Source organism: Anopheles cruzii, chromosome 3 (assembly GCF_943734635.1).
Source record: "Anopheles cruzii chromosome 3, idAnoCruzAS_RS32_06, whole genome shotgun sequence".
Taxonomy (NCBI): domain Eukaryota; kingdom Metazoa; phylum Arthropoda; class Insecta; order Diptera; family Culicidae; genus Anopheles; species Anopheles cruzii.
Genome location: NC_069145.1, coordinates 23170274 through 23184378, shown reverse-complemented (window position 1 = coordinate 23184378; position 14105 = coordinate 23170274). Strand labels below are relative to the sequence as shown.

General features: G+C 49.7%; 2 protein-coding genes across 2 annotated transcripts in view; one reads left to right on the top strand and one right to left on the bottom strand.

Moving 5' to 3' along the window:
* The first annotated feature begins 451 nt into the window (after positions 1-451).
* LOC128272843 (probable 39S ribosomal protein L45, mitochondrial) lies at positions 452-1687 on the top strand. The gene is made up of 2 exons (XM_053010725.1): positions 452-572; positions 635-1687. Exons 1-2 carry the CDS (start codon positions 525-527, stop codon positions 1595-1597), a joined length of 1011 nt encoding a protein of 336 aa, XP_052866685.1. The 5' UTR covers positions 452-524; the 3' UTR covers positions 1598-1687.
* Positions 1664-14105, bottom strand: part of LOC128270069 (regulator of G-protein signaling loco) — a 39074-nt gene continuing 26632 nt past the window's right edge. Inside the window, exons 3-7 of the mRNA XM_053007475.1 lie at positions 6466-6825; positions 5729-6384; positions 4422-5656; positions 3880-4335; positions 1664-2952 (exon numbers count right to left, since the gene is read on the bottom strand). Of these exons, the coding sequence (XP_052863435.1) occupies positions 2096-2952; positions 3880-4335; positions 4422-5656; positions 5729-6384; positions 6466-6825 (3564 nt within the window). The 3' untranslated portion in view covers positions 1664-2095. The remainder of the gene's footprint in view (positions 2953-3879; positions 4336-4421; positions 5657-5728; positions 6385-6465; positions 6826-14105) is intronic.

Here is a 14105-nt window from a genome sequence, read left to right as displayed (position 1 = left end):
GGTGTGTGTGCAATCGAGCGATTCCGCGCGTAGCACAGTGTTACCGGTTCAATACATTCTGCTGCCCGCACCGGAAACGACCAACGAGTGCGACCCGTTTCGTCGATTCTAGCTTGAAAAACTCACCATACGAAATATTATCTTGCTGCGATGGTTTTGAATTTTTCGACGAATTATCTCGTACATATTCTTTTAGCCTATATCAAATCTCCTACGAAAACTTACAAATTTGTTAAATAACTTTAAATACTTGTTTGTAATTTCTTTTTATTGAAACTGCAAATGCGCTTTACATACTAAACTTATATTTCAACCGTCCAACATCAACATTTTTCATCCTTCTTTTGTGTAATTAATTTTATTTTGTCTGTGTTGATACCTTTCTTTGTAAGCAAAAGGTGTTAAAGTAAATCTCAAGAAATTAAAAGGAATGCATTACAAAAATGCAAAACCGGCACTTTCCCAACCGGTTCCCGAACGTTTGACAGTTCGAGGTGCATTTGGTGTTGTTATTTTTCACAAACATGGCTTCGTTCGTAGTCGCTGGTCGAGCGGCAATAAAGTTTCTTCAAGTAATTCCACCCACAGAGCACCCTAATAACTAGTTCATTAATATCTGTCTTTTCGTTTGTAGTCGCCGTCAACCGGATTTCTGGCCCCGTGCCTTCAAAATGCGGCCATCATCAACCAGCAGCAGGTGCGGCACCGGCGTACGAAACATTGGGATCCAAGGTGGAAACGATTGCGTAAAGCAAAGTTCATTAAAATCGACATTCCCAATCTGAACGAAAAGCCTGAAGATATGTCACAGGAGCAGATTAAAACACGCATGAAGGAACGGGGAATGCTGCCGCCGCGCCCTTGGCTCGAGCGCCCATTCTACATCAGCTGCACTGGCGGTGTCTTCGAACCGTACGTTCCACCCGAAGGTGATGGTCGCATGTCGGCGATTTCGCGCGAGGGAGCCAAGCAAAAGTTCGAGCAGCTAGAAAAGAAAACCAAATCGATGATGGCGGTGCGCAAAATACGCAGCTACGATGAAGATTTCGAACCACCGGAGTTTGCGGCCCATGCACAGGATATGTACATCCAAGCACATAACACGCTGTGCGAAAAGAACAAGTACAAACTGCGAGAGATCGTAACCGAGCGTGCGTATCCGGAGCTGATGCACAACATAATGGACAAAACGATTCACTGGAAGTTTCTGAAGTCACTCGAACCACCGCGGGTTGTGCATGCTCGGTGCACGGATGTCATTACGAAGGAAAACATTTTTGCGCAAGTGACCGTGCGCTTCCACAGCCAGCAGATACTGGCCATATACGATCGGTTCGGGCGGCTAATGCATGGCAGCGAATCGCTGGTGAAAGATTGTCTCGAGTACGTGGTGTTTGAGAAGCATTTGGCAAACGAGTACGGCGTGTGGCGAATGCATGAAAAGATCATACCCGATTGGATGCCTCCGAAATCGCCAGCGTACATTACTTATCGCGTTGACGATGAACCACCTCCGGAACCGGAATCCGCAGATAGTAAAGATGTAGTGGTGACCAAGGATGCGCCTAAACCGGCTGAAACCGCCGTATCGGCTTAGAAAGCAAGTGCATTATCGTTACGATTATTAGTCATAATAAAACAGAAAACTGATGAAGGGCTGCAGCAATTGCATTTTATTGGTTCAAATACACCCATTTTTTCGAATGTTCAGATTGTTTAAAGTTGAAATTAAATTTAACATACAAACTCATGTGTAGAAATGGTGTAAGTTCAGGTCTCCGTACTTTTTTAAATACGAATGGTTTGTGTAATATCAAATAATTTATTTACCAAAATCAATAACTTTGCTGCACTATCCCAGTGACGGCGGCGTTTTACTGTCGTATTTACAAGAAACTTACCACTTTTTACGTTTCGAGAAAGGGACAAACAAATAAATTACATTAGCGTGCAATCACCTTCATGTTTACTGAATAACTTTCCAAAATTACTACGCAGTCCCACGCGGTGCAGACATTTGTCCGACATTTCCTGATCTACAAGCTACTTCGCTGTCTTGCTATGCTTTCCACAACACGGCTCACATTGCCACAGTCTACACGAAACTGCTATTTCCCTGATCGAAATAGATGCTCCGAGCCTGCGCCACCACGGAGCTGATCACAGTCGGTCCACCAGTCGTTCCTCCGATACCCTCCGTGCCACCGTTTGCTACTCGCCGTCCCGGCTCACGAGTGGTTGAGCCTAGGATTTCTGTATTGTTTGTGCTTAAAATACCGTTCGTGGCTCCTGTGCCAACCATACCGCCACCGCCACCATTACTGCTAGGGGGTGAATGGTTACTGCTAGAGGGCGAACTGCTGAGACCACTGGGCGAGTGTGCATCGCTGTATGCTGCGGTACCACCGGCACCACTGCTGGCAACGCCCGTACTGGGATGGCCCCAGTTGGATGGTTTTATTGGGAGAATTTTCGGTTTCGGTGGAAGTGGTGGTGGTCCTCGTTGGCCATCAACATTGCCTCCAGGATGGCTATCGGAAGATCCAACCCCATTTGGTAAAACCGTTGCCTGATACCGTCCCGGATGATGGTGGTAGTGCTGGCCATGTGGATGATGATGGTGGTGATGATGAAGGAGCGGATAGTGTGTGTGGTAGGCAGTGGCCGAGCCAACCGTACTATTGACGGAACCACTAGCGCCAGTCGCCGACGCTCCCGGATGGTGATAGTGATGAGGGTGAAGATGAGTACTGTGGGAGGGTGAAGTTCCGGGGGACGTATCCTCCGGATGGTCACAGAAACCATTAGCTGTTATCAGGGTTGCTCTCGTCGGTCCTGCATTACCATCACCACTTGCATCGGACTGATCGTCCGAAAGTGCATGTAGTGCGCGTATAGTTGGTGCCGTTGGCGATTGTCCGCTGGTGGCATGAGTAAAGACTAGTGTAGTGTCTGTAAGAATATGAAAAACTTGACGTTACCATATGAATGACGTTATTTAAAGTTTTATACATATGCAAGATTAGAAACAAACAATAGTCAATACATCAACTGTTACAAACTGATGATAAAAAAATATTTAAATAACTAAGAAGTGTCTGTGATGGAACAAATGTTTGACATATAATTCTTGAGCACACCCCAAATTTGAATAAAACCCATTTGAACAAAACCCACATTACATCTCGGAAACTTCTTTTAAAGGTAAGCCAAATATCCAACAAAACAGGGACTGAAAATGAAACAAAATATTAACGACAATGTTTGTAAAACATGTGAAACAAACGGCAGGCACATGTAAAGAACGAAAATGGGACAACAATGGAAACACTGGAACCGTTAGAAACACATAAAATAAAGCAATAAATAACACAGGGAATAACTAATCGATGTATGAAATACTACAATAAAAAAGGAACAAAAACACCCTATTCTATCAACAATGGAAACACTGCGCAATGAAGGTAAGCACACAAAAACATAAACATTAAACACAGTGAACAGAAACATGTACGGGGATGATCGGGTGATCAATCTATGGAAAAATTGCGGTTTAGTGCGGACCTTGTGTCTTTTTTTTTTCGTTCGACCCAAATGGATACTGCTTTTCCACGCTTTTCTGCACATTCTTGCAACCCTATCCACGGGCCACTTCAATTACGCTCGCGATACTTCCTGCGCAGAACGATGGCATACAAGCGGACGAAGACAACACAGCGAGGGTTTGGCGGTTGAAGAAAACCAGCGAGAAACGAAACAGAGGTCCAGAAAAGAGTAAAGGGATGTAGTTAGTAGGCCATCGTGGAGACAAATTTTTTGATTGGGCGCCCGTCTGCGTGTTAGAGAAGCATTGGGCCTCGGCCAACCACCGTTACCTACCGGCGTAACTGTTTTCCGACTGTGAACCACCAACGGGCGCGTGGAAAGGATCGTCCAGCGGGTTGGGCGAAGCGTTACATTGGGTCGACAGGTTCAGGTGGCTATCGCTTACGGCGGTCTGGACTGGCGAGCCATAGCCGGAACCGCGATGATGCTGCTGTTGCTGCTGCCCCGTGATCGATAATCGAGGCGCCGGCTGGGGCTTGTTAATTTGCTGCAGCGACCCACCGAACTCGGCCGTCGGTGTACCCGATTCTGACCTGCGGGCCGGTTTGCTGCGGGTCAGCTTCGAAGGAGCAGGAGCTGCGCTTCCCGTGCTGCCACTGGCAACCGGTGCTACGGAGGCCGATAAGTTTTCCTTATCTTTCAGAAAATCCGGTAACTCGAAATTGATTTCCGTACCGCGCTGATCTTCCAGTCTGCTACGCTGGGCTCGCTTTAAACCCTCCAGAAGTTCTGCAATGACAGTGTTAACGTTGAATGTAAGCCAAAAAAGGGACCAAAACGGAAACAACGAAAAACAACCGGATAAAGTTGCTCACCGTCGTTCTGCGATCTGGTTGGCATCTGCAGCTTCACACCCGCCTTCAGCTTGGCGATGATGGGCTTCTTGAGGCCCAGATTGTTTACACTCTCGCCACCGTCCTCTGATCCACCGGTGGAGCACTTTTTACTCTTTGCCCCCCGGCCACTCTCCGACGGTGCATTCGAGCCACGGCGCCGGAAACGATCGCGCCGGGACGACGACGTGTCCGACGCACAATCTACATCCGGTGGTCCTCCTCCCTTGCTACCGGCCACCGCGTTGTTTCCCGTCTTGCCGTTCATCAGCTCGTTGAACACTTTGTTCGTGATTTCATCGAGCGTGTTCAGTTCCTGCGGCCGACCGCCACTTTGTTCGTCTTTCAACGCTTCCTGCTGCTCCTTGGCTCGCACGTGATTCTGGTTCACACTGAGTAGATTGTTATTATTGCACAACGCCGAAGCAGTGGCCAGCCCGTTAGCAAACGCGGACACGTTTTTTGCTCCGGCTACATTACTCGTTCCCGATGGACCGATAAGGACCGAGGACGGAACGACAAAGTTGTGCTGCTGTGGCACGCTGGAGGACGGAGGTCCATTAAGTAGCTGCTGTTGTTGTTGTTGTTGTTGTTGTTGTTGCTGCTGCTGCTGATGCTGCTGCTGCTGGAAATGATGCACGATCTGCTGATGGGTGGCCGTATTGATCACTGGCCGGGCACCGGCCAACGTTCTTCCCAGTTCCGGATGTACGATTGATCCGCTGGCCGTGGTCGGAGTATCGCTTGCGGCGCGTATGTACAAACACAACCCATCGACGGTGGTGACCGGGTGAGTTAGTTCGAGGTACACATCGGTCGAGTAGACCCGCATCTGATCGAGCTCGTAGCTATACTTGTACAGTATTGGCCGCAACACATCACCGAGCGGCTTGGTGGCTTTGCTCTTCACCGAAATCATCTTACGATTCGGAAGGTTCAGTTTAAACACGACCCGCTGGTCAATGTTGACCTCTTTGCCGGCCAAACTGACCGACGGTCCGTCTAGATCGAGCGGTTTCGTGCTGCCCGCCAGAAACGCTTCGTACGCGTTGTACACGATGCCGCGCTTTTCCAGCAGCCGTTCGACCAGCTCCTTGATCGTTTCGTTCGATCGCGTCTGCACGACAGTTGTTGCGCCATTGGAGAGTATCACCCGGCAGAGCGTGTTGCGGGAATCGTCCGGATCGTACGACTTACCACCGATGGCGGCATCGAAACTAGAAATACAAGAGACGGAGCACGCGGATAAGTTGCGAGCTTCGCCGAGCCATATCCTTCATGCTGCTTACCTTGCCAAGGAACTTCGAGAACTGTGAATATCACTCGTGGAATTGGTCGAAAGTAGCTTCAGTGTATTGCTACTACTGCCACCGCCACTTGCACCATTGCCACCGGCACTGGTGGCTCCCTTGCCACTGTCCTTCTTCGACGCATCCGAATCGCCCCGATCCTTCGATTTGCAGCGCGTCTTCCGGTGCCACGGTAGCAGTGACTTTCGCCTCCGGTCCTCCGCATTGCTGAGCGATTTTTTCAACTTCGTCATTGCACCGCTCCCACTCGGTGCCATGAGGGAGCTGGTGCGTAGCAACGGGTCCAGCTGCTCGCCCGGGTACGGAAGCGCCTGTCCCTTTGCTTCCGCCTCCTGGCACACTCGGTACATGTCCGATTTGATAAACCGCTGGTAGCTGTCGAACTTCATCAGATTGAAAATCTGTTTCTGGGCGGCCGCGAACAGCGTCGGTTCGGCCTGCGGCAAGTTCTCGAGCGCAATATTTCGCGCAATCGAGTCCACGTTCACCGGTTCGCTGCAGCCCGACTCGAGATGTTTGGCAAAGATCGCCTGCGCCTCTCGGGCACGCTCGTCACGTTCCGCCAGCTGCCGGTAGCGTTCGCATGCCGTCCAGAAGTAGATGTTCTCGGCAGAAAACTCCTTCTTAAGGAACTCCTAAAAGACAAACGGATACAGGGTGCATGTTAGTGAAATAGTGACAGCCAAACCCGGGGAAATGGTTCCAAACAGTCGTACCGAAAACGTGTGAAGTCCTCCGGCATCTTCCAGCAGCTTTTCGAACGAGGTGCCCCAGGACGCAACGCCCGCTGGACCGCCCGCTGTTGCGACGACCCCACCAGCGCTGCCCGGCCCGGTAACCGTAACTTCGGGTGCTAACGCACCGGTGCTGGCCGCATCGCCGTACGGATTGTAGCCGCTCTTGGTCGAGCTGTAATCATCGTCGATCGATTTCGTGTAGACGTCACTTTCCGAGGCAGCCAACGAGGATGGTCGGCGGGCAGACGAAATCGGTGTCCGATGTTCTGTCGAGCGCGACCGTAACGATGATTGTCCCCAGCGCCGGAACGGGGACGCGTTGTGGTTAATCTGTTTGCCCTGCGAGGAAGAAAAACAAAAGCGACAAGAGCGTTACTACACATTTTTTTAAGATGTGCCATTTTTGGTCTAGTTTTGATGGTTCTTGGTTTTGGCTGCAGCAAATAATTGGCCCATTTGCACCTTCAAACCGCGGTCTGCCATTGCACCCGACCCCCCATACTGCTTACATCTTGCTCGGACTCGGAAGCCACGGGTGCCGCAGTTACTTTAATCTCCGGTACAGCTGCAGTACGATCGCGAACACTGGCCACGATGCTCTGGCCAGCGTTGGTATTGCCGGTGCCACCGCTGGCGTAGATTTCATCCTCCTTGATGAAACCCATCATCTTGAAACCAACCAGATGATCGTGCGAGGTGAGCAGCATAGTACCGCCCGGGTCACCGTTTGCCGTCGGTTGCGGTTGTGGCGAGCCAGTGCCCACTTCCGACGCGTCGACGGTGGCGGTGGCCGCGAAAAAGAAGCGTTTCCGCTCGACGTTCCGTTGTCGCAGCCGGCGTAGACTGCCACCATCGACCGGATACGACTGGTCGGTGGTACTTCTGTGCAGTGGCAATGTCGCAGTGGTCACCCCGTGGTCGTTCATTCACTTCACTCACAAAACCACCGGCAATCACCGTGGCCCCGTGGACGCGGATGGCTTTTTGGACGTGGAACACTTGGCTTGGGCTCTACCGTTCACTTCTCACATCGCACACCCTTATTTGGATATCGTTTTTAAAAATCAGTGTGGAATCTCACGGTACAGTTCTTTCTCTGACTCTGGCCGCTTCCTCTAGGAGTGGACGGGAATGCAGGGAATAACACCAACCGTACCGAGCGAAGAGAACCGGAAAGAAAGATTTAATCGCAGAGCCTCAGCGGAGAACCATAGCGATCGTTTCCAAAGTTTACTAACTGCGCGGCCGTTATCCGGATGGGCCCGCATGCCCGTCCGGGCGTAGCGTGGCCAAGGAGAAGGTTTCCCTCACGGGGAGAAAATGAGCGAAAACGTAAACGAAGCGTAACCACCACCACCTACCAGTTTCGGGTGGCCAGAACGAAGCCAGAAAACGGTCACCGTAAATGCCGGTATCATGCGTAAGCCCACCGCAAGCCACCGTGTGCGGATCGACGAAGAGTAACTGTCATTTTTAATGAGGTTTCCAACGTTTAAAAAAACAAGGAGCGGAAAAACGAAACAGCAAAAGAAAGACGAACCCGTTTCGAGGCGGGGGGCGAATGGAGATGAGATTAACTACTCCCTCGTGCCGTTGGCCGCAGTCGTGCCGTAAAATCTTTGTCGAATGCACCGCTTTTATGGATGCCACCCCGCAATTCAGTTCGTTTCGGAGGATTGCCAGAAGTGCCCTTAACAGAGAGAGCAAAGCCAGTTGAAAAAAAAAGTCGCACTCACGCATTAGCTCGGGCTATTAACAAGCTTACGCTGGCAGATTGATCGATCGACGATCGGTCGGTTCCGGGCCGACCGAATCGACACACGGGACGGGACATGTGAACGTTATTTTATTGTATTTTTCCACTCCATCCAACCTGGTGTCCCGTTTGGACCGCAGATGGGATATATTTTATTTAATTTAGTTTCGTATCCATTGCGCACGGCCAGGGCATCGGCACAGGGCAACGGCGATGTCAGCTCGGTGGCGTGCACGACGGGTTTCTTGGGTATTCGTATTTTTTTGTCTCGTTTAACCAAGCAACGAACCGATTTTATACTCCGATACGGCCCGGTGTATTTTAAAGGATAAACATTTAATTTTATGCCCCATCCGTAGAGCCTCTTTCGATCGTACATTGTAAAAAAGATCGTTCAAATTAAATACCACACACACGCGCCGCAGGCTATCGCTTATCATCCGTCCAAGCGGAGGACACTTCGGCAAGAGTGGTCAATTCGGTCTTATTTTATTACACAAAAATGGCCCCATTAAGAGGAAGTGTGAATTATTTACAGTTCAGCGAAGCGCCAAGTTCCGTGTGTGCTGGAGCCCTCGCTGCTAACGGGCCACGGCGTTCCCGAGAGCCACGGGAGACCGATAGTAATTTTCGCCCAAAAACTACCCTCCGATGGTGGTTATGAATTTAAAACGGTGCCGCGACGCGACGGGGTTTATTTTAAATCGTACACCACAGTGCGGGGAGCATAATATGCCGTGCTTAATGGCCGACGTCTAGCTGACGCTGACGCGGCATGAGGACACTCGGCTCGAAGCGCCCGGTAGTAGACCACCGGCGGAGATTCTCTTTCTCTGATAGTCGTGACATTCCCCCGTACGCAGGTTGATTGAAACTCACCAGTCGTCATGCGAACTATGTTTTTCAACACAGAAATCGGTCGAATGACGGTAGAGATTTTACGTCGTAAGGCGACGGATTGATAAGGAGAGATTGGAATCGATGTGAATCGAGAAAAGACGAACCGTATGACGTGTGTGCGTCTTATCGCCAATTGATCGTACGTCCGAAGACACGCTGGCTTCGGAAAGTTAAAATATTTTGACACTTTGGTGGCATTAGTGGCGCAAAAATATACAACCTTCGGGACGGTCAATCGCTGCTAGTGGATCGGTTATCTACTAACGGCTTGTCTTGTTTGTAATAACTAGAAAGGGGTTATTCAATCAACCTGCAACGTGCACAAGATTAAACAAAGTCGATTATCGGCGAAACGTAGCTATGATTTAAACAACAGTCATTAATCTCCACAAATGCGAGGTTTGCAAAAGGCCTGGAACATCCCGAAACAAGGTTTTACTAGGACAGCTTAGAAAAAGAAAAGTCAACCGGAAAAAATCACAAATTTGTAAACGATAAAAATTAATGTTGTGTCTACAAACAGCATCACCGGAAGGGTGGTAAAAAATTCCGGTATTCCTAAAGGAACCAAACCTGATGGAAACCATTTGTCGAATGGATGTCGCACAGCGGACGATCTTCAGTAGGAAGATCTGCCACCGTCAGACCACACTAGCGTAAGTGAGGGGCCCGTGCCATCGTCAGCAATTGTCCCCCGCCGGGTTGGTTCACATTTCTAGGACGCGCCCATAGTTTATGCTTCTGTGCGCGGTAGCTTTTCAATGTTAATTTCCACAATCTCCCATCAAGCAACAACACGCACCCGAGCCGCGAGTTTTTTTTTTCCTCTTCGAGTTTAGTGTTGTTCGTCGTTGCCTTCTTCGCCATTGTCATGCCTCGGTGACAGGGATTGTGTGATGTGATGAAAATAGGAACACTGGAGGAAAGTGGCTGCCTGTCTTCGTCGCGGTGGTGGTTTATGTTTCATTCGTCAATCCGCTTCGGTTTGGCCGTAAAATGAAACGAAGCGTTGACATGCCGACAACGTAGGGGCTTCTTTTCGGAAAGGGCGGTTCGGTGTAAAAGGTGTAACGCGCGTTGTTGCGACAGTTTTTATGATTTCGTTGTTTGACCGCACACCGAGTAGGCGAGTTACGCAACATTGCGGCGGTTAAATGTTGTGCGCTGCCTACTGTTGCGGCACATTCAGTTACGCGGCCAGCCTCACAGCATAACTCAATTGTTTTTCTCTTGCATTTGCTTTTCAAATATTGCGCCCGTGGGTTACATTTGTTTATCGTCGTACGCTTCTGGCCGGAAGCAGAGAAAACAGATGCCCGCACACTTGTCGCAATGGCCTGGCGGTGAAGTAGTTTCCGCCTTGAACGACCCGTGGTAGAAACTGGAGTATTTACAGCCACGTTTTCTACGTTTTCCGAAGCAGACACACCATCTTCTGATGCAATGTGGTAGCAATTGCACTCATCATGAAGGGCAAAGGGTAACGGCGGTGTGGTCGAAAATGGCGATGCAAACTAAATCTAAAACATCTGATTCTGATGCGGAAAGTGTGTCTCCGTAATTCGGTAAACACAACGGTTCGTTCCGTTAAAGATCGGACCTCTGGTGCACTCCGGGGCAAACCAAACGCATAACCCGTTCTGCCCGACCCCCATCAAGCTAATAAAACTAATTCGTCCCTCAACACGATGAATCAAGTGGTTTATTTGTATGTGGCCATCATGGTGCAACGAGGAACTCTTTCGCCGCCGCCACCGATACCAACGGGCGAGCATGGTTCGCGCATTCGCCGTTTCCATCGTTCCTCCCCACGGCATGTTGCCTCTCCCATATTACCATACCGAAGCGATCGACGACCGCGGGTTGAGCGAAAACATTTTAATTTGCAAGAATTTTTCTGCCAACTAATGCTAATGCATCGCCGCCGCCGCCGCTAGCCGACGAGCTCGAAATTCGTGGAAACGGCATGGAATTGCAGGAGGCCGCCTTTCCTCGCGCATTTGTTTGCATGATAAAAAGGGGCAGCGCATAACAATAAAAATTCTCCATTCATGATTTCGTGCCGGCAAACGGCTACTGAGGTTTGCTCCTGGCGAAGATGATGCACATCGTCAGCTCGTGCAAATATGTTTGCCCCTTTGCGATGCCGGATGATGAGCAGGCACCGCATGCTTGGAGGCCACCTCGCCAACTGCACACGATGGAGAAGTCAGTGGCGAACCTCCGCTATGTGGTCTTCCTTCGCTGTGTCTGCGACCTTCGCTCGGAGCGCTACTGTGCCGCGGGGGGCTGTGATCTCTGCTTACTCATGCCGCTCGCAGTGCTATTGCAGGGCCTTCTCGGTGTGAATGAGATCGTAGATGAAAAACCTCAGCGTCTGAGATTCAGGGCAACATCGAAAAGCAACTGCACACTAGAGCTGCTTCAAAGGCCAAAGCGAAGCGAACGCATTCGCACACAACTCTGGCACACACGTGGGCTTTCTCCTCCTACGGGCAGGGCAGTGTGAATCTAACGTCAACAGTAACATGGCTCTGTTCGCCCAGGAGCTCCTGGGAGCTGCAACACATTAACCTAGTTTACATACTCAGCACTATGCTAGGCAACATTCTTCTGGCTCAAGTTGCCCACAAGCCATCGTTTTTCGCGCACACTGATATATCGGTTCGCCGCAACAGACATTGAATGTTCCGTTCCGCTCTGTACGTGAGGTGCATCGGAGTTTGGTTTGCTGACGGCAGACAACAATTACACAGCCGTCAACTGGCGCGCCGGTTTGTTGCGTCTTCACCTTGTACGTGACACGTTTAGCCGACCGCGGCAACCGGACCGGGAGAATCATTTGCTGACCAACCACTTTATCTCCGTGACTGAGGGGGGTTGCAGCTGTACTTGTCGGTCCACTTCAACGCCAAAGTCACCTCTCAGTGATGACGCCTCGATTTGTTTGTGCTTTCTGGGCAGTGTTTGTCCCGTTTTGATTTCGTTGTGTACGGGCGAGTTCTTTGTCGTGTCTCGCGATAAGGTCCAAAGGCTAAGAATTGGGAACTGGAGGAATTTACAATTGACCATATTATGATCATTCTTGCGTGTTACGCAGCTCGAGCGATCGGATTATCCGTGGCCGTATTTGGGACACGGACACACTCAATTTAAGCAAATATTTATTAGTCATCGGTGATTTATTAGCAACAATTCATACAGTTAACTACAGTAAAACCGTAGACACTGGTAACAACTGTCTGACTCCTTCCTAAACATTGGCGTTTTCCACTTCCGCGGATTTTGTACCATGGCACACAACTAATGGATCACTGACTTCATACCGTTTAGCATGCAATAAAACAATTCCGCGGCCAACCACTTACGTGCCGGTGTTATACAAACAAATAGGAAACAGTAGCAAGCATTTTGTTGCCCCATACAATCAATCAGCGCCCCGCGCTGTGTGTGTTTACTTTAGTTTATTCCACTCAGGTCTTCCACTAGCCGCGCGCGGTCGCGCAACGGTGGTTTTTACGAGGTCGCTGTCAGCAGCCCACCGCAACTGAGTCACAAAAGCCTTCACCTTCACGACGGCACCCGTCTTAAGAAGGCCGAAATTCGAGACCGACTAATTTGTGATGGACCAAAATACGGACGTTTCGGTTGACGATCGGCCAGAGATTCCACAATTGGACGCGCAGCCGGTCCTGGGAACAATCTTCGCCCGGTTGGAGGTCATCTTCTGTTGGTCCTGTTCAACATGCCTCACATGCCACAGGGGGAACTGATTCAACAGAAAACAATGGACAGAGGATGGGAAAAGGTGGCAAGAAAGGGAAATCTGTCCGCGATGAGCCGACTGACCGCCGGCCGTAACAGAGCGCCAAGAAGAGTGGCGTCGTCGTCGCCGTGTCAATACCAAATTGGAGCGGAACTGCGCATCAAAGGAAAAACCGTCGTCGTGCGGATGGTAATTGGTAAAGTGGGCCAATTACTAGTCCGACCACACATTTATCGACTTTCTTGGCCGGGCACGTATCGCATCGCTTAAAGCGGTTGTTTATGTTCATGCTTAACGGTGGAGCGGCCAAGTGTGTGCCGGGAAAGAAACAAACCGAAACACGGTGTCCCGTTGTCGTAAGTGAACCAATAATGATTGGAGTTGCATGGCCGGGTGTTGTTTTGTATTTTAAATTGCTTACCTCGAGGATTGTTCCAATTGCTCGAAGGAATATTTTGGCACAGAAGCAACACAATAAGGTGGATCTCTGTTCGTTGAATTGGCAGTCCGAAATAGGTTTTCCTATGGTTAGTGGCTCAACTAAACACTCGTGTAGCATGATCACATACCGGACCTATTGATAGTGTTATCGCACTGTCAATCAAAAATTGCCACTCGCTAGATTGTCCGTTTGGAGCGAGCACCGCACCCTGATTAGCCTAATGCGGGTTCGTGTAAATGTTCTGACATCACTCAAGAACATGAAACACGAATCAGTGAGCCATTCGCATGAAGGCGTAATGTAAAATCGCTAACGCAACAGATAGAATTAGATCATCGATTTTTATACAATGCCCTGCGTTTGTCTCAACTAGCATGTACTAAAGGTGATGAAAATCGATCTTCGATCCTCTGCTTATGAAATCCCTAATAATCGATTAATAGGGTCTGTAGACTAAGGTTTCCAAACCTAAATTGGATGAGAAAATGCAACTGAACTTGCAGCTCTTTTCAAACTGCACTTCTACTCAGTGGCCGTTACGCAAACCACTCAACAGACTTCGAATGGTTGCCATGTTCCCACCAGAAACGCAGCTAACCGAGCCGGTGGGCCGACCAGTGCACCACTCTGCATGTGTCAACTGTCGGCGGGTCCCTTTTCATTTGGCCATTTGAAAACTCTAGGGAAAAGCACCTTCAAGAGCTTGATGCTAATCACTCACCGAGCCAGCCAGCCAACGCAGAGGATGATAATTT

Coding starts and splice junctions, on each gene's coding strand:
- LOC128272843 (XM_053010725.1), top strand. CDS start 525: ATGGCTTCGTTCGTAGTCGCTGGTCGAGCGGCAATAAAGTTTCTTCAA. Junction 573..634: donor CGGCAATAAAGTTTCTTCAA/GTAATTCCACCC, acceptor TTTCGTTTGTAG/TCGCCGTCAACCGGATTTCT.